The 21,562-nt window shown below is 48.1% G+C and overlaps 2 protein-coding genes across 2 annotated transcripts; both read left to right on the forward strand.

Moving 5' to 3' along the window:
* Positions 1 to 1,092: 1,092 nt before the first annotated feature.
* LOC131591369 (endonuclease domain-containing 1 protein-like) lies at positions 1,093 to 21,046 on the forward strand. Its single transcript, XM_058861949.1, has 3 exons — positions 1,093 to 1,212; positions 16,890 to 17,208; positions 19,208 to 21,046. Exons 2-3 carry the CDS (start codon positions 16,924 to 16,926, stop codon positions 19,751 to 19,753), a joined length of 831 nt encoding a protein of 276 aa, XP_058717932.1. The 5' UTR covers positions 1,093 to 1,212; positions 16,890 to 16,923; the 3' UTR covers positions 19,754 to 21,046.
* On the forward strand, positions 1,115 to 7,225 carry LOC131591366 (endonuclease domain-containing 1 protein-like). Its single transcript, XM_058861946.1, has 3 exons — positions 1,115 to 1,212; positions 3,049 to 3,367; positions 5,370 to 7,225. Exons 2-3 carry the CDS (start codon positions 3,083 to 3,085, stop codon positions 5,931 to 5,933), a joined length of 849 nt encoding a protein of 282 aa, XP_058717929.1. The 5' UTR covers positions 1,115 to 1,212; positions 3,049 to 3,082; the 3' UTR covers positions 5,934 to 7,225.
* Positions 21,047 to 21,562: the final 516 nt, after the last annotated feature.

The following is a 21,562-nucleotide window of genomic DNA, read 5'->3' on the forward strand; positions in this document are numbered from 1 at the left end:
TAGAAAGGTGTTCAGCCACCTACAGGAGAGCAGGGCCCCATCCCACCCAACAGTAACCTGGGAAGACAAAACCCACCACTCCAAATGTCCCCTCCTTCCTCCTCCATCCACTCACTTTCTATACTCAGCATGATGTCACATGGCGTGGAATATCCCTGTGCTCAGTTAGGGTCACCCGTCCTGGCTGTGTCTCCTCCCAACCTCCCAAGTACCCCCAGCCTCCTTGCCAGCCTAGAAGTACAAAAAGCAGAAAAGGCCTTGGCTCTGTGACAGCTCTGCTCAGCAATAACAAAAGTATCTCTGTGTTATCAACTCTGTGTTCAGCAGAACTCCAAAACACAGTCCCATACCTGCCACTGTCGAGAAATTAACCCGGACCCCAGCCCACGCATCAACTCCATGCCCTTGTCCAAAGTCTCTCTGCAGCTCTCCTGTAGACTCCCAAAGTACTGGCAGGTGCCCTGAGGTGTCCCCTGAGCCTTCTCCTTCCCAGGCTGCTGGGATGAAGCTGTTACAAGGCCACGGCAATCAGGCAAGGGAATAGGTGTAGCCTGGCCATGGGAATGATGTTATGTGAGGCTGCAGAGGAGCAGACTGGGAATACCTGAGTGTACTCAGAGACAGACCAGTCCATCTAATGTCACCAGAGATGTTCTGTTGGGAACAGAGGCACGTGTAGGTGCTGCAGCAGGAGCAGCTGCAGCCGATGTGATTGATTAAATGAACAAGGAAGTCACCAGACCCTGTTAACTGATCCTGACATACCATGCTGCAAGTCAGCAAATTTGAGAGAAAGTCTGAGGAAACCATAACAAACATCAACCCATTTCAGTGAGGGTATGAACAAACACTCCTAAATAAATATAGAAAACTTCTCTTTTCTGTGGAATTCTCTGTTTATAAGGAAGGGGAAATTCATGACTGGGTAAATATTTGACTGATTCTGACATACCATGCTGCAAGCCAACAAATTCAGGAGAAATTATGAGGGAACTATAAAACCAATTGTCAACACATTTCAGTGTGGGTGTGAACAAAACTCCAGATTAAAAATAGAAAACCTTCTCTTTTCTGTGGAATTCCCTTTTAAGGGGTGAATATATGACTGCGTATATATTGCACTGGCACTCCTGAGGATTCAAACAGTCCTTTCTCCAGGGAGAAGACAGAAGGAACAGTTCAGCTGCTGGTTCTGAGCTTCTCTGCTTCAAGGTAAGCTCTTGCTCCTTCCTCACCATTGCCTCCAATATTCAAAGTCTTTCCTGAGCTTTGGAATAAATATATATAGATAAAGCCTAAACTGGAGCTGCTGAGCTCCAAGGAGCAATCTGAGCCTATGCATGCACAAATTTTGCAGCAGTTTAGTATTTTCTGTCAGTCAGAAGGGCAAGGACAGAAGGAATGATTTGGGAAAGAATTTCAAGCCAAGTCACCTGTAAAATTAACATCAAACTGTTCTATAAGATGGAAGGGGGAGATTATCCAGTACCAAAATTCCAGTTGTGACCTTGCAAAAAACGCTGGACAAGCAGAGGTGCTGTCTGAGCTCCTAGGAAAATTCACTCTAAACCCTGCTGGGGAAATCTAACTGCTGTCTCTTCCTGGAGACATAGAAACCCAGAAGGCCTGAGACTGCAGCAGAGGCATTTGAGAGTCCTCTGCCACTTTGGGGATGCAAGCAGACTCCTGTGTCACTCTTTCCCACAGCAGGATGGTTTCTATATTATATATCTCTTAAGTCAGATTTTAAGTAAGTTAGATAAATTTTAATCTCATGCAGTGGGTTATGCAAAAGGCCTTTTCAGACACTTCTCTGCTTGAGCTGGGGCAGCTATGGGCATGTTCTGCAGAGTACTGGGAAAAGTCCCTACTCGTAGACCCAGTTCTCAGTTTCCAGCTCATTGGTCACCACCTTCTTGATCCAGGGCTGAAAAAGAGAGACCCTTTTATCTGCCTGTCCTAGCTACCTTATTCCAAATGCTGATGATATCAAATCATTCCACTGAGTGTCTGGCAATGCAAATGTACACATCCCTGCTATCCCAAACCTGTGCTGCCTCTGAAAGCAGAGAAAGCCCCTTGCTTGCTTGCCAGCACCCCAGGGAGCTTTTCAGCAGTTTTCTCATAAAGCAATGATCTCACTGACTGCTGAAAATCACATCAGCACTGAGAAAGACAAAATGGAACATTGAGCTGTCCAGGAAATTCCTGCAACGGTGCCTTTGACTGCACAGGAAAATAAATCATCAAAGCTGAAGATGGGCATCAGCATGAATCCCAAGCAAGCACAGGAAGAGCTGTCCCTCAGTGCTTGCATTGCAGCAGCATTGTGCTGATAAGATGGAGGTGTCATCCCTCATGCTTGCTGCTACCATCTGCTTGGCCCCTTCATTTGCTCTCTCCATGTGTCTGCAAGTCCAGAGGCTGGGGTTGGATAAGGTGGAAATGCAAGGTGAGCAGCAGGACACCCATTGCCCAATGTCAGCTGAGAGGCAGGAACCCAAATGGATCATTTGGGCTTCAATAGTGGGTCTGGCTGGAAGAGCTGCATGTCTGTGTGAACCTGGATGGAGCCAGAGACATGCAGGAAGTGCAGCATCGCTGTTCTTCCCTACCCAGTGCCCCATGAGATTAAAGCCCAGCTCAGTATTGCAGGGGGCTGAGCAGAGTCCGTGCCCAGCTGCAGGTGTCTGCTGTGGGAAGGTGCTCAGAGCAGGAGGGAGGTGGGAAAAGGTGACCTTGTCCCAGGGCTGTGCATCACTTACAAGATAACTTTGCTGTGACAGCTGATTGCACTCCCGGAGGGTTTGGCTCCTTCCTCGTACAGGCTGATTTCTCCCTCTGCTGCCATCTCTGGGCACCTAAACCCTGTTTTAGGTTTCACCCTCACTGCCCTTGTGACTTTTCCATATCTAGGAGGACAGAAATTACTCCTTTCCTGGTTTCTCATAATGCCCTCCTCTGCCAGCTCTGGCCCCCTGCACAAAAAGGCTCCAGGCCATGACCAGCTCTCTCCAAGCTGAATGTCCCTCTGCATTTGCCTTCCAGGGGAACAAGAGCCCTTCACTGAAATCCACGCACCATGCTGGGGCTGCTGCTGCTGCAGGTGTTGGTGAGCTGCCTCTGGCTGGGACACAGCGAGGTGGTGAAGAATTTTGAAGATTGTCTTGAGTTTTTCTACGCAGGAACCACCCCAAATGATGCCCTGCACCCACAGAACCCAGCCTGGATCTGTCAAAGCTACAGTGACACCTATCACTATGCCACCCTGTACGACAGAGAGAGGAGAATTCCAGTGTACTCTGCTTACAAATACCACCCTGGACCTGCCAAAAGACCTCATAAGTATTGGTATGTCGAGCCCCAGGTGAGTGTTTGTCTTACAGCACATCACTCCCCAGCCACTCAGAGATGAGCTGCAGCATTTAAATTGCCACTTCTATTTCCTAACACCCCACTACACACGTGCAAACAGACAACTGGGTGGGAATTTTCTCATTCTCTTCAAACACCTGCACCACATGACTCCCCTAATGCATCTGACACATCAGCAGGAGGGTGAGGTGAATCATATCCCAAAGGTGCCCAGTTTTCTGCCTTTACCTGACAGGAACAGCAAAGCAGATTACTTCCCATTACATTAACAAGTCAAATGATTCCCGTCCCTGTGCCCTGCTGTGGTGGGTGACCAAGTGATGGGGAAAAGGCATCCAAGAGAGGCTAAACTTGAGGGACCAACACTTCTGCTTAGGTATGATCCCCACTTCGCCCTGAGCTGTTCTGCATCCCTGACAGAGCTTATCTGCTCCCAGTGAAGAGTCAAACAGGTTTTGTGAGTGGTGTGAGAAAAGTGAGGAGAAATTCAAAAGGAGGTGGGATGGCCCAGGGACAAAGCCTTGGCAGGCTCAGGCACCAGAGATGCATGGTCAGGTTGACTGTGGAGGGATTTCTGGAGTGACATTTCAGGCAGTGGAAAGTGAGGAGCATCAGTGTCAGTCCAGTCAGAAGGGTGTGATCTCCATGCATGGGCAGTGACCCCTGAGCTCCTTTGGCTCAGGCACAAAGGTCCAGAAGGGTCCAGCAGACCGACAGAACTCCACAAGCTACAGAGCCCTCAGCAATGTCTTTCAGACAAACTTCAGTAAGACAGACCAGGCCAATTGCAGAAGAGGAAAAGAGGCAATTCCTGCCATTGCTAAGAATTTAGTAGCAGGATGGCATTTGGGGGAAGGTGAGCAGAGAAGGAAGACACATGCCCTACTCCAGAGGAAGGCTAAATATGTTTCCCTCAAGATGAACAAAGAGATGTTAAAGTTACAAAAAAAAAATAATCCTTTCTTCTTATTAAGCATAGGAACTTGAGCAAATACTCTAGTCTTGCACCACTGCAGCCTCCACATTCTCTCTTTCTGTGGAATCATAGAATGGTTAGTGTTGGAAGGAATTTTAAATGTCATTTCCATCCAACTCCCCTGCATGGGCCAGGCCACTTGCCTCCAGATCAGCATACTCCAAGCCCTATCTCACCTGCCATTTCCTCCTGGACTTTGGGCCCAGGCCACCCAAAAAATCTTTGATTTTATTACCTTTCTCCAGAGGACTTCTTGGAGTATTTATTTTCCCCAGGATTCTTCTGAGGTTACAGCTCTCTCTCCAGTTTGTAACTTCTTTTCAGTGATGCTGCAGAAAACCCTCCCTGGCCCAGTTCTGCCCTGAGATACATTCTTAGCTCTGCTGTAACAGATTCCATTTACACTGAGACCTTTTTGCTTACTGAGCAAAAATGTTCATCCATGAATGAACTGTAGCCCTCCCAGGGAAACCTCAGTGCCAGGACTGATTTCCTGGCACATTTCCTGGTGTATGGGGTTAGAGGAGGCAACCTCTGGTGTTCCACAAGTGGGGTACACTTGTAGCAACAACACAAAAGAATCACAGAATCATAGAATCACAGAATCCCAGTGTGGTGTGAGGACATCCAGAGAGAGCCCTGGGCAGATTTGGGGTGTGAAGACAGGAGGACAGGGAAGCAGATTTGGCAGGGAACGTGTGCCACCAAAGTCACCTTTCAATCCAAGGAGTAGAAAATGCTCCTTGTCTCTTGCATCCATCTGTGCTCCCAGCACAGGCTGCAGGATGGACCACAAAGGTCACAAATCAAAATGAGACCAGTCAGATTCTGAGTTCCTTTCTCTTTACAGCTCTTGCAGTCATGCAGGAAGGGCTTGTCTCTGATTTTTCTCAGATTCATACATTTTCATTCACTGAGATGACAAAAAATCAAATCTTGACAGCCAGAGACTTCAGCTCCAGAGAAATTTTCTCTGGTACTCCTCCATTCTAACACCTCATTCTCTTTCCCTGTCCAGCTGATAAGTGAAAATGAACTTCAGAACATGGAAAGAGAAATAGTCCTCGTAGACCAACTTCACAGATTCACCTTAGAGGAAATCAAAAGGAGCCAAGCTGTCCTTGAGGACTACAACAAAATGACTGGTTTGAACCGTGGCCATTTGGCAGCCTGTAGCCATATGGATAGTAAAGAGAACAAGACATCTACCTTCACCCTCACCAACATAGTGCCCCAGGACGAAAACCTCAACAAAGACAAATGGAACAAATACGAGTATAAAACGGTGCCCCAAATGAGCCAGGGCTGTACAACCACCTACATCATCACAGGAGCTGTGCCTGGGAACACCAACACTGCCGATGGGAGGGTTAATGTACCCAGCCACATCTGGTCAGCTGGCTGCTGCCTGGATGGAGACCAGCCTAAGAAGTCTTGGGGGGTCATTGCTGAGAACAACAAGAACAGGTTGAAGAAAGTCAGTCTGGGGGACCTGGAGAACATGTTGGCCACACTCTACAAGGGGAGAAGGGTTACTCTGTTCAACAATGCCTGTCCCCGGCAGGAAGCCTCACTTGCTTGATGGAAAAGGCTCAGTGGCTTTTCCCACATGTCACAGAATCACAGAATCACAGAATCACAGAATCACTGAATGGGTTGATTTTGATGGGACCTTAAAGCTTTGAATAGCATCTCATTCTGACCTGCCTGTCATGGGCAGGGACACCTTCCACTACACCAGGTTGTTCCAAGCCCTCTCCAGCCTGGCCTTGAATGCTTCCAGGGATGGGGCAGTCAAAACATCACTGGGTAACTTTTCCTCCTACCACAGCCTGCTCACAGTGATTTACTTCTTTATAATATCCCATCTAACCCTGCCCTCCATCAGTGTGAAACCATTCCCTCTTGTCCTGTCACTCCATGCCCTTGACCAAAGACCCTCTCCAGCCCTCTTAGAGACCCTTTAGGTACTGCACTCTCAGGCCTCTTCTCCAGGCTGAACATCCCCAGCTCTCTCAGCCTCTCTCCAGAGCAGACATGACCCAGCCATCGGAGCACCTTCATGGCCCCCACTGGACTCCACTGCAAGAGCTCCATATCCTTCTTGTGCTGTGGGCCCCAGAGCTGGAGGCAGCACTGCAGGTGGGGTCTCAGCAGAGCAGAGTAGAGGGGGACAAATGTTCTGTGCAGCGTCTGTGCTGCTTCATTCTCTGGTGTGTTTCCAGTTCTGTCCCTCAGGGCACCTCCTCCTCTGCTCAAAGGCACAAAGATGTGGGCAGAACTTTTAACTGCTTTGCTCTGCTGCCCATCTCAGTACAGAGCTCTCAGAAATGAGTCCTCTCCCCCTTAGCTCTCCACAATTGTGTAGCTGACTTGTCCGTCACCTCCTTAGCAAGGCTGTGTGACCAGGGCACCTCAGGCTGCCCAGAGATCTTGTCTGGAGAACTCCATGTCTCGCAATACTCAAACCTCAACAATACATGGTCCTGACAACCTGCTCTAGCTGATGCTGCTTGAGCCTGGAGTCTGGACTAGAAGATCTTGAGAAGTCCCTCCAAACCCCAACAATTCAGTGATGATGTGATCCTGGGACATGCTTTTGTTTGCTTGCTTTTGAAAGTGTGCCTTGAGAGCAGCAGCTGTTGTATCAGACAGACAGGCTTTGGCATCAGATATAGAGAAAGCTTTGAGCAGCCAAAGCTAAATCCCTGTTATGTACTGCTTGGATACCTTCAATCTCTGCTCTGCTTCTGAAGCTTTTCTGCAGATTGATGGGAAACTGATTTGGGGAAATGTATTCAATGGTTGTAAAAGATCAGTGTGTGCCACATCATTTAGTTTGCAAGAGCTTACAATAAAAGTTATTTGTTGCAGTGCTGGATTACAGAGTCACATTTATATAAACCACTGGTTGCTCCTCACTGAGATTTCTACCACCATCAGTAATGTTACGGTGCCCAGAGCATCCTCACAGGACATTGGGTGTCCAAATGCAATTTGAGGATGCCATGACAGCCACACAAGTGTCAGCATCAGACACCAGTTATTCTCCTGTGAAAGGGAATGAACAAAGTGGGCCAGGATGCCAATGGCTCATACAAGCCGTGTCACTTTCAAAGGTGACAACTTGGGACTGCACTTTTCAGCTCAGGAGCTGTTGTTCATCATCATGCTGGGTCTCATTGTGCAGCAGGGACCAAGCTGTTTGGGGGCTGCACTAAAACATAGGTTCTGGTGGAGGTGCAGAGTGAGGCAGCCCCATGCAGGTGTCTCCAGGTGTGCTGTGTCCCAGCTCTGACCGCAGCCAGCAGAGCTCCAGGCCGGCCTCAGCTGCATAAGGAGATGCACCCCGGGCCACTGCAGCTGTCCTGAGGTTTGGAGAGCCTCACTGGGGCTGGCTGATGTGCTGCAGAACCCTGGGCAACACCCACCCTCACCTGGGCCAGCAGCCAGAGGCCAGGCCCATTCCCCTGGGGCAGCTCTGGAGGCTCTGGACACCTGAGCACAGGGAACCAGATCCCAGCACAGACACGGGGCACTGCCTGGCAGCACCAGGGAGCTCTGCTCCTGTTACCTCCAGCTGCCATGGCCAGAGCAGCAAGAGCCTTGCCTTGTGCCTGCTGGGCTGCACAGAGACCGAGGAGAAGATTTTGCCTTTTAGGAGAACAAAGTGAGGACATCACTCTCACCCCTTTTGCTGGATAGCTCCTGAGATCCCAGGTCCTCTGTCAGGATGGATTTTTTTCTCCTGGGATCAAATGCTGACACAGCCCCTGATGGGATGAAAGCATCAGTGCAATTTCAGGCTGAGGCACATCTGCAGACACCTCTGCTGTACCTCAGGGGGTTCCCTCTGACTCGCTCACCCACCTCTGCACATCTGCTGGGGCTTGAGACCACACTCATCCTCACCACTGCTCATCCCATGTCCACTGCCCTCTATTCCCAGCTCTGGAACCACTGGCTGCTTGACCAACTGTTGTGGTTTGACACTGGAAAGTACCAGGCAGCCACAAAAGCTGCCCACTCACCCTCCCATGCCATGTCTGGACAGAGGAGAGAAAAATAAATTAATGGAGGCTTCATGAGCTGAGATGAGGACTGAGGGAAAACACTCCAAGGGAAAAACACGTTCAAGGTCGAGATAGAAAGTGAGTTCATTATTAGCAAAATCAAAGGTGGATAATGAGAAGCAAAGTACCTCATAAAAAAAAGAACACCTTTTCTTTCCCCAACCCTTTCCTTCTTCCCACCAACAGCACAGGGAGACAGAGTTGGGAGGATTTGGTCAGTTCATCACCCAAGGTTTTCTTCCAATTCTCAGGGAGAGGAGTCCCTCCTCTAATGCACTGTGGGGTCCTTCCCACAGGAGACAGGTCTCCTTGAACTTCTCCAGCATGACTCCACTCTCACTAGCAGCAGTCCTGACAAAACTGTTGCAATGTGAGTCCCTCCCACAGGCACACAGGCCTCCCAAACTGCTGCAGCATGAGCCATTCTTCCACAGGGTGCAGCCTGGGAGCAGGGCACCCCCTCTCTTCATCATGTCTTCCACTAGATCACAGCCTCCTCCAGGCATCCACCTGCTCCCCCACAGGCTGCAGGAGGAACTCTGCATCTCCTGTGGCTCCTTGTGGATTGCAGGGCACTGCTGCTTCCACATGATCTTCGCCACAGCCTGCAGTGGAATCTCGGCTCCGGGGCCTGAAGCACCTCCACTCTCACCTTCTCCACTGACCCTGGTGTCCCCATGTCGTTTCCCTCACATGGTCTCACCTCCTCCTCTTCTCTGGCTGGAATTAAAACTGCAGACCCCACTTTGTTTTTATTTTCTTCTTAAAGATGTTATTGCAGAGGTGTTACCAACAGCTCTAATTGGCCCAGCTGTGGCCAGCAGCATGTCCATCTTCAGAGCCATTAGGGACTGGATCTGCCAGACACCGTAGAAGCTTCTAGCAGCTTCTCACAGAAGCCACCTCTGTGGCCCCTCCACTACCAAAACCCAGGCTGTGCAAAACCTACACATCAACCCCACCAGTGCCACTTCTATCAACTTGTCAGGCTTTTCCCAGGACCTTTACGCCTGGCAGTAATCAGAAATGCCCTGCCATCCACAGCAAGCTTGTGAAATACATGGGAAGCCCAACAGAGAAAAGGATCAGCTTGGATTCTGCCTTATTTCATATATGAGGAGTGCTGCTTTCCATCAGTTCTAACCAGTGCTGGGTGACTGGGGAAGTCCCGGATGGCTGGAGTTTTTGTGACACCCATCCGCAAGCAGGCCTGGAAGGAGAAGCTATAAGCACGTCCACCTGATCTTGCTTCCCAGAAGGGTTATGGAGCAGATTGTCCTGTGTGATCACACAGCACATTCAGGATAACCAAGGTCCCAGCCAGCAGAGGTTTAGGAAAGGCAGGTCCTGCCTAGAGAGCCTGATCTCCTTTGATGACCAGATGATGGCCTAGTAGATGAGGGGGGAGGCTGTGGAAGTGTCTACCTGGACTTCAACAAAGCCTTTGGCACAATCTCCCATGGCATTCTCCTGCAAAAGCCATCAGCCCACAGCTTGTAGAGGTGCTCTGTTGGCTGGGTCAGGAACTGTCTGGATGTCCAGGCCCAGAGAGTGTTGGTGAACAGTGCCACATCCAGCTGGCGTCTGGCTGCAAGCAGCGTCCCCCAGGGATCAGTGTCAGGCCTGATCGGACTTTACTGATGATCTGGATGAGGGCATCCAGTGAACCCTCAGTAAGATCACAGATGATACCAAGTTTGGTGGGAGACTCAGCCTGCTGGAGGGCAGGAAGGCTCTGCAGAGGGATCTGGACAGGCTGGATCCACAGGCTGAGGCCACGTTTGCAGTCAGTGCAGGGAAAGGCCATGACGCTAGTGAAGGCCCTGGAGGGTAAGGCCTGTGAGGAGCAGCTGAGGCTGCTGGAGTTCTTTAGCCCTGAATGGGGGGGCTCTGAGAGATTATTTCTCTCTACAGCTCCCTGAAAAGGGGGTGTAGCCAGGTGGGGGTCAGCATTTTCTCCTAAGCAACCAGCAGGACGATGAGAGGACAAGGCCTCAACCTGCACCTGGGGAGATTCTGGTGGGACATCAGGAGGAATTTCTTCTCATAAAGGGTGATACAACACTGGAATGGACTGCCTGAGGATGTGGTGGAATCCCAGTCTCTGGAGACTGGATGTGGCACTCAATGCCATGGTCCAGCTGACCAGGTGAGGATAGGTCAGAGGTTGGACTCCATGATCTCAGAGCCCTTTTCCAATCTGTGCTTCTCACAGGAGCCCAGCTTGGAACTGAGCAGAGGGCTGCCCCAGCTCCACAAGCATGCTGCCAGCCACCTTTCATCTGGGATTGCCTCTGTTTTCTGCTGAGCCTGGTGTGAATGTGGAACAGGGATACAACCCTTTGCTGAGCCCAGAGCCGGCCCATGCCCGCACTGGGGTGGGAAACACCTCTGTTCCCTGGAAAGAGGCAGCTGCAGTTTGCTCTGTTTGTCCATCTTTGAGGAGAGCTCTGGGATGCAGCGTGTCACAGGGATTTTAGACACTAAGGAAAAATTATTTTTGCCAGGAGCTGTGAGGGGACACTGTGACCTAAACTCACTTCACTGCAAAGTGGGTTGGATCATGCAGCTTGCTTAGTCTTTTCCCAGTAACACCAAGGGTTCACTTTCTGTGGACTGAACATGTTGCCATGTGCTGTCCTAAAAGAGAAGGGAACAGGAGAATGAAAACAGTGGCATCTTCTGGACTCTGCTTGAGGGAGCAGCTGGGCAAAGCTCTTTTGGCCCATCCAGGAGCCAAACTTTCCTGTTAGACAACCTTGATAAGGTTACATAGTAAGATTACGCCTCCGATTTCCGAGGAACTACTAATCTATTGTGCATTTGGGTGGGTTTCTGCACTGAGCTTCTCACTTGCTCTACCTGGGCAAAATGTCCCTTGCTGTTGGGCAACAGCACTTTGGCACACAGGAATATCAGCCAAGAACCTCTGAGGATCAGGTGAGGAGGTGTTCAGGAATGCTGCTGCCCAAGTGCTGTGCCACACACCTGAGGATGCTGCAGAGAGCATTGATACCCTGGCAGTGCTTTGGGGGACACAAACTGAGTTTCCAGCATCACCCACGTCAGCCACCCACACACGGTGCTCCAGGCTCTGGCTGATTTCTGTGGAAGATCAGCCTGTGAAGCTCTGTTGCACCAGGAGCTTTGGAAATTCCAGGCTGCTGATTACAGTGAAGAAGGAAACACCTCTTGGCAGACCATGTCCCTAAGAGAATTAGTGACACAATGTACCCAACAGGACTCTGGATTTGGAGCTGCTCAGAGGATGCTCAGACAGTGGAAAGGATCAGTTAAATATGGCCTTGAACAGCTGCAGAATATCAGTTATACCATATAATTAAAAAAAAAAAATAAAGTTCTATTTCTTGTCTTTAAGAAGGCATAAGTGAGGAGCAAATGGATTTGGAGTAAGCTTAGAGAATCCACGACAACATCCATTAAAGATTTTGAAGTGCTTTACCATCAGCAAGTGAAACACAGATCTCTGACAGGAGAAATGAAGCAAGAAAATGCAAAAGAGCTTGTCCAAGCTTATGCAAGAAAAGAGGAGCACAAACAGCATACAGACCTCCAGAGTCCATCTCTCTGTTCTACCATCCTTACATTTTAAAAAAAGTACTTCTCACTTTGCACTACAGTTTTCCACAGAGTTTTAAGTGTTAATTCTAAGCTCCATGGATGATTTTTTCTGGCGTGGTGTCCTTTAACTCATTATCTCCTCCTCTGTACACATATGATATAAAAGGATATTCTGATATTCTGAAGTACTTCAGAATTATGAAAAGATACAAAAAAAAAATAAAATAAAAAGAAAGTCCTAAATTTTACTCTTAAGGCAAATTCCCTTTCTTATGGGCATAATGAGAACAAGTTTGAACTAGCATTCATTCCTCATCTTGGAAGGAGAGAAAACACTGAGTGGGAATTGCAAGGCTACTAAATATATGTTTAAGATATTGTGATTTCCTAATGAATATGCTGTATAATGTGTTTTGTGTACTATCTGTTCATCTGGCAGATTTCGCTGCAGACAGATTTGAAACAAGTACCCAAACAGCTGACACCCACATCACAGAATCTCTAAGGGCACCCATTAAACCAAAACTTTACTTCTCTTACATGTGCAAACTGTAGCTTATATGCAGACAGCTTTGCACTTAGAGACAGAGCCATGGGTGGCGTGACCGTAGAGAATTTACAGAGCTCAACACAGCAACATCCAGATATAGAAAATTGCTGCACATGACTGAGCTGGGGTACCAGAAGTGTCACCTACACCATGCTGTGCTCAGAGGAAGAGATCTGGCCTTCCAACTTGTAGTGGTTTAGATTTGTTAATTTGAGTTTTTTGGCTAAGGTATTAAATAATGTGGTGGGGTTAAAATTTCTAGAGTACTTATTTATTTTCTCTTGTGAGATATGGATTAGGAGAAGGGTAAAACAGGTTTAAAATTTTAAAGGAATAAAAAAATTTTATTCTTATAAAATAAGAAACTAGAATAAAATTTTTAGAAACTTTTTTTTGTTTAACTTTTTCTTAACTGATTATGTAGAGACAAAATTTGGGATGATAAAGCAGTATTAATAATACAATAGTTTTTTATTAGTTTTTGTAGGGAGAGGAGGGTTTTTTGTTATGTTATGGAGATTTTTTTTTACAAGAAATAGTTCTTTTGTGTTTTTTTATTTTTACAAATAGTAGTTGCTTGAGTAAAAATTTTATTATTGTGACTTCTTTTATTTTCACAGCCCTCCTAGAGGTGTGTTTACGGGTTATGAACATAAGGAGTATTATTTTAAGGATGAGTTATTTAAAGGTAAAGGGGTTTTTTATTTGTTTTTATGATCATCTCTGGGAACAGGGGCTTTTTCTTCTCTCCCTGAGGGCAAAGGATTTTTTTTTTTTAAGATTTTTATGGGATCAGTTATTTTAAGATTTGTTTGGTTTTATTAATGGATGTTTTTGTTTAGATTTATAGTTTGAATATTTTATATTTTTAATATCTTTATGAATTAAAAGAGATTTTTTTTGTATGCTATTGTTTATTTTTATGGCCCTACCAAAAGAATATTTTAGCTTTATTTGATAATTCCTCATCTCTCTTTTGTTTGAGGTTTGATTTTTTTTTCTTCTAATTTTGATATTTTTATGTTGGTTTTTTATGTGTTGATTACTTTTTTCATTTTTTTTTTTTGAGAAAGGATAAAGGTTAAGAGGTTTTATTTGTGTAGTGAAAGGGGTAGATTTTGCCCAAGCCACAGAACTCACTCTGTTGGATTTTAGGCTGCACTGGGCTTCTCCCGCAGCCTGGCAGCCACTGGGAGGGGTGGACAGTCCTGGCTCAGCCTTTTAAATTTCATTCCTTCTAAATTTTAAACCTGTTTTACCATCCTCCTAATCCATATGTCGTAATAAAAAATAAATAAGTACCCTAGAAATATTAACCAGCACTAAAACCCATATTATTAAGGTGTTAGCCAAAAAACTCAAATTAACTAATCTAAACCACAGCACAACTGCACTAAATTGACTGCTCAGAGCCTATCACACTCAGGGAAGGACAATATGGTTTTACTACCTTTCCTTGAATCAGGGCTTTTTAAAATGTACTTGGGTCCAAGTCCCAGCTCTGCTGTGCACCTGAAATGGTTATATGTTCTCCTGAAAGCTCATGTCCCTCATCATCAGTGTGTGGAGCAAGAAACTCCAGAGGTACTTCAGTAATGTGGGCTTGAGGTGCAGAGTGAGGCAGCCCCATGCAGGTGTCTCCAGGTGTGCTGTGTCCCAGCTCTGACCGCAGCCAGCAGAGCTCCAGGCCGGCCTCAGCTGCATAAGGAGACGCATCCCGGGCCACTGCAGCTGTCCTGAGGTTTGGAGAGCCTCACTGGGGCTGGCTGATGTGCTGCAGAACCCTGGGCAACACCCACCCTCACCTGGGCCAGCAGCCAGAGGCCAGGCCCATTCCCCTGGGGCAGCTCTGGAGGCTCTGGACACCTGAGCACAGGGAACCAGATCCCAGCACAGACACGGGGCACTGCCTGGCAGCACCAGGGAGCTCTGCTCCTGTTACCTCCAGCTGCCATGGGCAGAGCAGCAAGAGCCCTGCCTTGTGCCTGCTGGGCTGCATAGAGACCAAGGAGAAGATTCGGCCTTTTAGGAGAACAAAGTGAGGACATCACTCTCACCCCCTTTGCTGGATAGCTCCTGAGATCCCAGGTCCTCTGTCAGGATGTTTTTTTTCTCCTGGGATCAAATGCTGACACAGCCCCTGATGGGATGAAAGCATCAGTGCAATTTCAGGCTGAGGCACATCTGCAGACACCTCTGCTGTACCTCAGGGGGTTCCCTCTGACTCGCTCACCCACCTCTGCACATCTGCTGGGGCTTGAGACCACACTCATCCTCACCACTGCTCATCCCATGCCCCACTGCTCCCTCTGGAACCAGGCTCTGGAACCACTGATCATCTCCATCACTCCCACCTCCATCAGCTCCCTCATGATCCTGAGGACCTTTACCCCTGGCACTACCCAGAAATGCCCTGCCCTCCACAGCAAGCCTGTGAAGCACCTGGGAAGCCCAACAAAGAAAAGAATCATCTGAGTCACTTCAAAATCCCCTTCCTCCAGTACTGCAATCACAACAGAGTTTACATTTCTTTCCCTGCATTTCATCAATTTCATTCTTGATGTAGAAATTCAACCAAGTCAACTGCAAATTTGATATCTAATGCCTGATTAGGAAGGGTGGAGAAGAACATTGGAAACATTTGGAGAAGGACCAAATCCCCACGCAAGGTGTTGCAAAAGTCAACTTGGAAATCCTATAAAACCATCCAGTCTCAGACTGCAGCAGAGGCATTTGAGAGTCCCCTGCCACTTCGGCACTGCAAGCAGAATCCTGTGCTGCTCTTTCTCACGGTAGGTTGGTTCATATATATCTATTAAATTAGATATTAAGTAAATTAGATGAATTTTAATCTTTTTGTGGGGTTCACGATAAAGGACTTTTGAGACGCTTCTCTGCTTGATTTGGGGCAGCTATGGGCATGTTCTGCAGAGCACTGTAATACGTCACCACCTGTGGATCATGTTATCAGTATCCAGCTCACTGGTCACCAGGTTCCTGATCCAGGGCTGATAAAGAGGAAAAGGACCACATATCTTAGATCAAAGCAGGGCTATGTGCAACTCAACATCCTGTATCCAATAAAAATGGAGAGACAAGGGACAGGGAGAAGAATAAGAAAAGAGCAAATGCGCAAGGTGACTTGTCAAGCCTTCATCAGTCCTCAACTCACACCCTTCCCAGCCAAAAGTTGGCTTTGTGCTTTAGGGGCTGTGGCAGCTTCCTCTCCCAGGAACCCTTTCAACAGTTTGTCCCACCTACCTTTTTCCAAATGCTAATGATATCAAATCATTCCACTGAGTGTCTGGCAATGCAAATGCAAGCATCCCTGCTATCCCAAACCTGTGCTGCCTCTGAAAGCAGACAAAGCCCCTTGCTTGCTTGCCAGCATCCCAGAGAGCTTTTCAGCAGTTTTCTCATAAAGCAATGATCTCACTGGCTGCTGAAAATCACATCAGCACTGAGAAAGACAAAATGGAACATTGGGCTGTCCAGGAAATTCCTGCAATGGTGCCTTTGACTGCACAGGAAAATCAATCATCAAAGCTGAAGATGGGCATCAGCAGGAATCCCAAGCAAGCACAGGAAGAGCTGTCCCTCAGTGCTTGCATTGCAGCAGCATTGTGCTGATAAGATAGAAGTGTCATCCCTCGTACTTGCTGCTACCATCTGCTTGGCCCCTTCCTTTGCTCTCTCCCTGTGTCTGCAAGTCCAGAGGCTGGGTTTGGATAAGGTGGAAATGCAAGGTCAGGACACCCATTGCCCAATGTCAGCTGCTAGGCAGGAACCCAATTGGATCATTTGGGCTTCAGTAGTGGGTCTGGCTGGAAGAGCTGCATGTCTGTGTGAACCTGGATGGAGCCAGAGACATGTAGGAAGTGCAGCATCGCTGTTCTTCCCTACCCAATGCCGCATGAGATTAAAGCCCAGCTCAGCATTGCAGGGGGCTGAGCAGAGTCTGTGCCCAGCTGCAGGTGTCTGCTGTGGGAAGGTGCTCAGAGCAGGAGGGAGGTGGGAAAAGGTGACCTTGTCCCAGGGCTGTGCATCACTTACAAGATAACTTTGCTGTGACAGCTGATTACACTCCCGGAGGGTTTGGCTCCTTCCTCGTACAGGCTGACTTCTCCCTCTGCTGCCTCTGGGCACCTAAACCCTGTTTTAGGTTTCACCCTCACTGCCCTTGTGACTTTTCCATATCTAGGAGGACAGAAATTACTCCTTTTCTGGTCTCTCATAATGCCCTCCTCTGCCAGCTCTGGCCCCCTGCACAAAAAGGCTCCAGGCCATGACCAACTCTCTCCAAGCTGAATGTCCCTCTGCATTTGCCTTCCAGGGGAACAAGAGCCCTTCACTGAAATCCGCGCACCATGCTGGGGCTGCTGCTGCTGCAGGTGTTGGCGAGCTGCCTCTGGCTGGGACACAGCAAGGTGGTGAACTCCTTTGCAGATTGTCCTGAGTTTTTCTATGCAGGAACCACACCAAATAATGCCCTGCACCCACAGAACCCAGCCTGGATCTGTCAACGCTATAGAAACTCGTCTCACTATGCCACCCTGTATGACAGAGACAGGAGAATTCCAGTGTACTCTGCTTACAAATATCACCCTGGACCTGCCAAAAGACCTCATGTGTGGTGGTTTGTTGAGCCGCAGGTGAGTGTTTGTCTTACAGCACATCACCCCCCAGCCACTCAGAGATGAGCTGCAGCATTTAAATTGCCACTTCTATTTCTTACCATCACACTGTGCACATGCAAACAGACATAGAGGGTGGGAATTTTCTTATTCAACTTCAAACACCTGCACCACATGATTTTTCTGATGCATCTGAGACATCAGAAGGAGGATGAGATGAAGCATATCCCAAAGGTGCCCAGTTTTCTGCCTTTACCTGACAGGAACAGCAAAGCAGATTACTTCCCATTACATTAACAAGTCAAATGATTCCCCTCCCTGTGCCCTGCTGTGGTGGGTGACCAAGTGATGGGGAAAAGGCATCCAAGGGATGCCTAAACTTGAGGGACCAACAGTCCTGCTTAGGTATGATCCCCACTTTTCCCTGAGCTGTTCTGCATCCCTGACAGAGCTTATCTGCTCCCAGTGAAGAGTCAAACAGGCTTTGTGAGTGGTGTGAGAAAAGTGAGGAGAAATTCAAAAAGGGAGGTGAGATGGCCCAGGGACAAAGCCTTGGCAGGCTCAGGCACCAGAGATGCATGGTCAGGTTGACTGTGGAGGGATTTCTGGAGTGACATTTCAGGCAGTGGAAAGTGAGGAGCATCAGTGTCAGTCGAGTCAGAAGGGTGTGATCTCCATGCATGGGCAGTGACCCGTGAGCTCCTTTGGCTCAGGCACAAAGATCCAGAAGGATCCAGCAGACCGACAGAACTCCACAAGCTACAGAGCCCTCAGCAATGTCTTTCAGACAAACTTCAGTAAGACAGACCAGGCCAATTGCAGAAGAGGAAAAGAGGTAATTCCTGCCATTGCTATGGACAGAGTAGCAGGATGGCATTTGGGGGAAGGTGAGCAGAGAAGGAAGACACATGCCCTACTCCAGAGCAACGTGTCCCTAAAGATGAACAAAAAGATGTTGAAGTTATGAAAAAATAATCATTTCATCTTATTACCCTTAGGAACTTGAGCAAATACTCTAGTCTTGCACCACTGCAGCCTCCACATTCTCTCTTTCTGTGGGATCATAGAATGGTTAGTGTTGGAAAGAACTTTAAATGTCATTTCCATTCAACTCCCCTACATGGGCCAGGCCACTTGATCAGCATACTCCAAGCCCTATCTGACCTGCCATTTCCTCCTGGACCTTGGACCCAGGACACTCAAAATATCTTTGATTTGTTAACTTTCTTCAGAGGCCCTTTTCAAGTATTTAGTTTCCCCAGGACTCCTTTAAGGTTACAGCTCTCTCTCCAGTTTGTAACTTCTTTTCAGTGATGCTGCAGAAAATCCTCCCTGGCCAAGTTCTGCTCTGAGATACATTCTAAGCTCTTCTGTAACAGATTCCATTTACACTGAGACCTTTTTGCTTACTGAGAAAAAAAAGTTCATCCTTGAATGAACTGTAGCCCTCCCAGGGAAACCTCAGTGCCAGGACTGATTTCCTGGCACATTTCCTGGTGTATGGGGTTAGAGGAGGCAACCTCTGGTGTTCCACAAGTGGGGTACACTTGTAGCAACAACACAAAAGAATCACAGAATCATAGAATCATAGAATCACAGAATCCCAGTGTGGCATGAGGGCAACCAGGGAGAGCCCTGGGCAGATTTGGGGTGTGAAGACAGGAGGACAGGGAAGCAGATTTGGCAGGGAACGTGTGTCACCAAAGTCACCTTTCAATTCAAGGAGTAGAAAATGCTCCTTGTCTCATGCATCCATCCATGCTCCCAGCACAGGCTGCAGGCTGGACCACAAAGGTCACAAATCAAAATGAGACCAGTCAGATTCTGAGCTCCTTTCTCTTTACAGCTCTTGCATTCATGCAGGAAGAGCTTGTCTCTGATTTTTCTTAGATTCATATATTTTCATTCACTGAGATGACAAAAAATGGAATCTTACCCATCAGAGACTTCAGCTCCAGAGAAATTTTCTCCATTACTCTCAGTACACATTCTAACATGTTTCTCTTTCCCTGTCCAGCTGATAGGTAAAAATGATCTTCAAGAGATTGAAAGAGAATCAGTCCTCATAAATCAACACAAGTTCACCTTAGACCAAATCAAAAAGAGCCAGGCTGTCCTTGACGACTATGACAAAAAGACGGGTTTGACCCGTGGCCATTTGAACCCCAATGGCCATATGGATAGTAAAGAGAACAAGACAGCTACCTTCTCCCTCACCAATATAGTGCCCCAGGACAAAAGTCTCAATGATGGCCAGTGGAACAAGTACGAGTCTAAAACAATGACCGAAATGAGCAAGGACTGTACAACCACCTACGTCATCACGGGAGCTGTGCCTGGAAGCACCAATGTTGCCGGTGGGAGGGTTAACAGACCCAGCCACATCTGGTCAGCTGCCTGCTGCCTGGTGGGAACACAGCCCAAGAAGTCTTGGGGGGTCATCGCTGAGAACAACAAGAACCAGGTGGAGAACCACAGCCTGGGGGAGCTGGAGAACAGGTTGACTTCACTCTATGGGGAGAGAAGGGTTACTCTGTTCAACAGTGCCTGTCCCCGGGAGTAAGCCTCACTTCCTTGATGGAAAAGGCTCAGTGGCTTTTCCCACATGTCACAGAATCACAGAATCACTGAATGGGTTGGTTTTGATGGGACCTTAAAGCCTTGAATAGCATCTCATTCTGACCTGCCTGTCATGGGCAGGGACACCTTCCACTACACCAGGTTGTTCCAAGCCCTCCCCAGACTGGCCTTGAGTGCTTCCAGGGATGGAGAAGTCAAAACATCACTGGGTAACTTTTCCTCCTACCACAGCCTGCTCACAGTGATTTACTTCTTTATAATATCCCATCTAACCCTGACCTCCATCAGTGTGAAACCATTCCCTCTTGTCCTGTCACTCCATGCCCTTGACCAAAGACCCTCTCCAGCCCTCTTAGAGACCCTTTAGGTACTGCACTCTTGGGCCTCTTCTCCAGGCTGAACATCCCCAGCTCTCTCAGCCTCTCTCCAGAGCAGACACGCCCCAGCCATTGGAGCACCTTCATGGCCCCTACTGGACTCCACTGCAACAGCTCCATATCCTTCTTGTGCTGTGGGCCCCAGAGCTGGAGGCAGCACTGCAGGTGGGGTCTCAGCAGAGCAGAGTAGAGGGGGACAAATGTTCTGTGCAGCGTCTGTGCTGCTTCATTCTCTGGTGTGTTTCCAGTTCTGTCCCTCAGGGCACCTCCTCCTCTGCTCAAAGGCACAAAGATGTGGGCAGAACTTTTAACTGCTTTGCTCTGCTGCCCATCTCAGGACAGAGCTCTCAGAAATGAGTCCTCTCCCCCTTAGCTCTCCACAAGAGCATGCAGCTGACTTGTCCGTCACCTCCTTAGCAAGGCTGTGTGACCAGGGCACCTCAGGCTGCCCAGAGATCTTGTCTGGAGATCTCCATGTCTCGCAATACTCAAACCTCAACAATACATGGTCCTGACAACCTGCTCTAGCTGATGCTGCTTGAGCCTGGAGTCTGGACTAGAAGATCTTGAGAAGTCCCTCCAAACCCCAACAATTCAGTGATGATGTGATCCTGGGACATGCTTTTGTTTGCTTGCTTTTGAAAGTGTGCCTTGAGAGCAGCAGCTGTTGTATCAGACAGACAGGCTTTGGCATCAGATATAGAGAAAGCTTTGAGCAGCCAAAGCTAAATCCCTGTTATGTACTGCTTGGATACCTTCAATCTCTGCTCTGCTTCTGAAGCTTTTCTGCAGATTGATGGGAAACTGATTTGGGGAAATGTATTCAATGGTTGTAAAAGATCAGTGTGTGCCACATCATTTAGTTTGCAAGAGCTTACAATAAAAGTTATTTGTTGCAGTGCTGGATTACAGAGTCACATTTATATAAACCACTGGTTGCTCCTCACTGAGATTTCTACCACCAGCAGTAATGTTACGGTGCCCAGAGCATCCTCACAGGACATTGGGTGTCCAAATGCAATTTGAGGATGCCATGACAGCCACACAAGTGTCAGCATCAGACACCAGTTATTCTCCTGTGAAAGGGAATGAACAAAGTGGGCCAGGATGCCAATGGCTCATACAAGCCGTGTCACTTTCAGAGGTGACAACTTGGGACTGCAGTTCTCAGCTCAGGAGTTGTTGTTCATCATCATGCTGGGTCTCATTGTGCAGCAGGGACCAAGCTGTTTGGGGGCTGCACTAAAACATAGGTTCTGGTGGAGGTGCAGAGTGAGGCAGCCCCATGCAGGTGTCTCCAGGTGTGCTGTGTCTCAGCTCTGACCGCAGCCAGCAGAGCTCCAGGCCGGCCTCAGCTGCATAAGGAGACGCATCCCGGGCCACTGCAGCTATCCTGAGGTTTGGAGAGCCTCACT

This window comes from Poecile atricapillus, chromosome W (genome assembly GCF_030490865.1).
Source record: "Poecile atricapillus isolate bPoeAtr1 chromosome W, bPoeAtr1.hap1, whole genome shotgun sequence".
NCBI lineage: Eukaryota > Metazoa > Chordata > Aves > Passeriformes > Paridae > Poecile > Poecile atricapillus.

What these genes read in the sequence shown, in the direction of transcription:
- LOC131591366 (XM_058861946.1), top strand. Translation starts at nt 3,083, where the DNA reads ATGCTGGGGCTGCTGCTGCTGCAGGTGTTGGTGAGCTGCCTCTGGCTG. An exon ending in ATTGGTATGTCGAGCCCCAG is followed by an intron (nt 3,368 to 5,369) that starts GTGAGTGTTTGT and finishes TTCCCTGTCCAG; the next exon opens with CTGATAAGTGAAAATGAACT.
- LOC131591369 (XM_058861949.1), top strand. Translation starts at nt 16,924, where the DNA reads ATGCTGGGGCTGCTGCTGCTGCAGGTGTTGGCGAGCTGCCTCTGGCTG. An exon ending in GGTGGTTTGTTGAGCCGCAG is followed by an intron (nt 17,209 to 19,207) that starts GTGAGTGTTTGT and finishes TTCCCTGTCCAG; the next exon opens with CTGATAGGTAAAAATGATCT.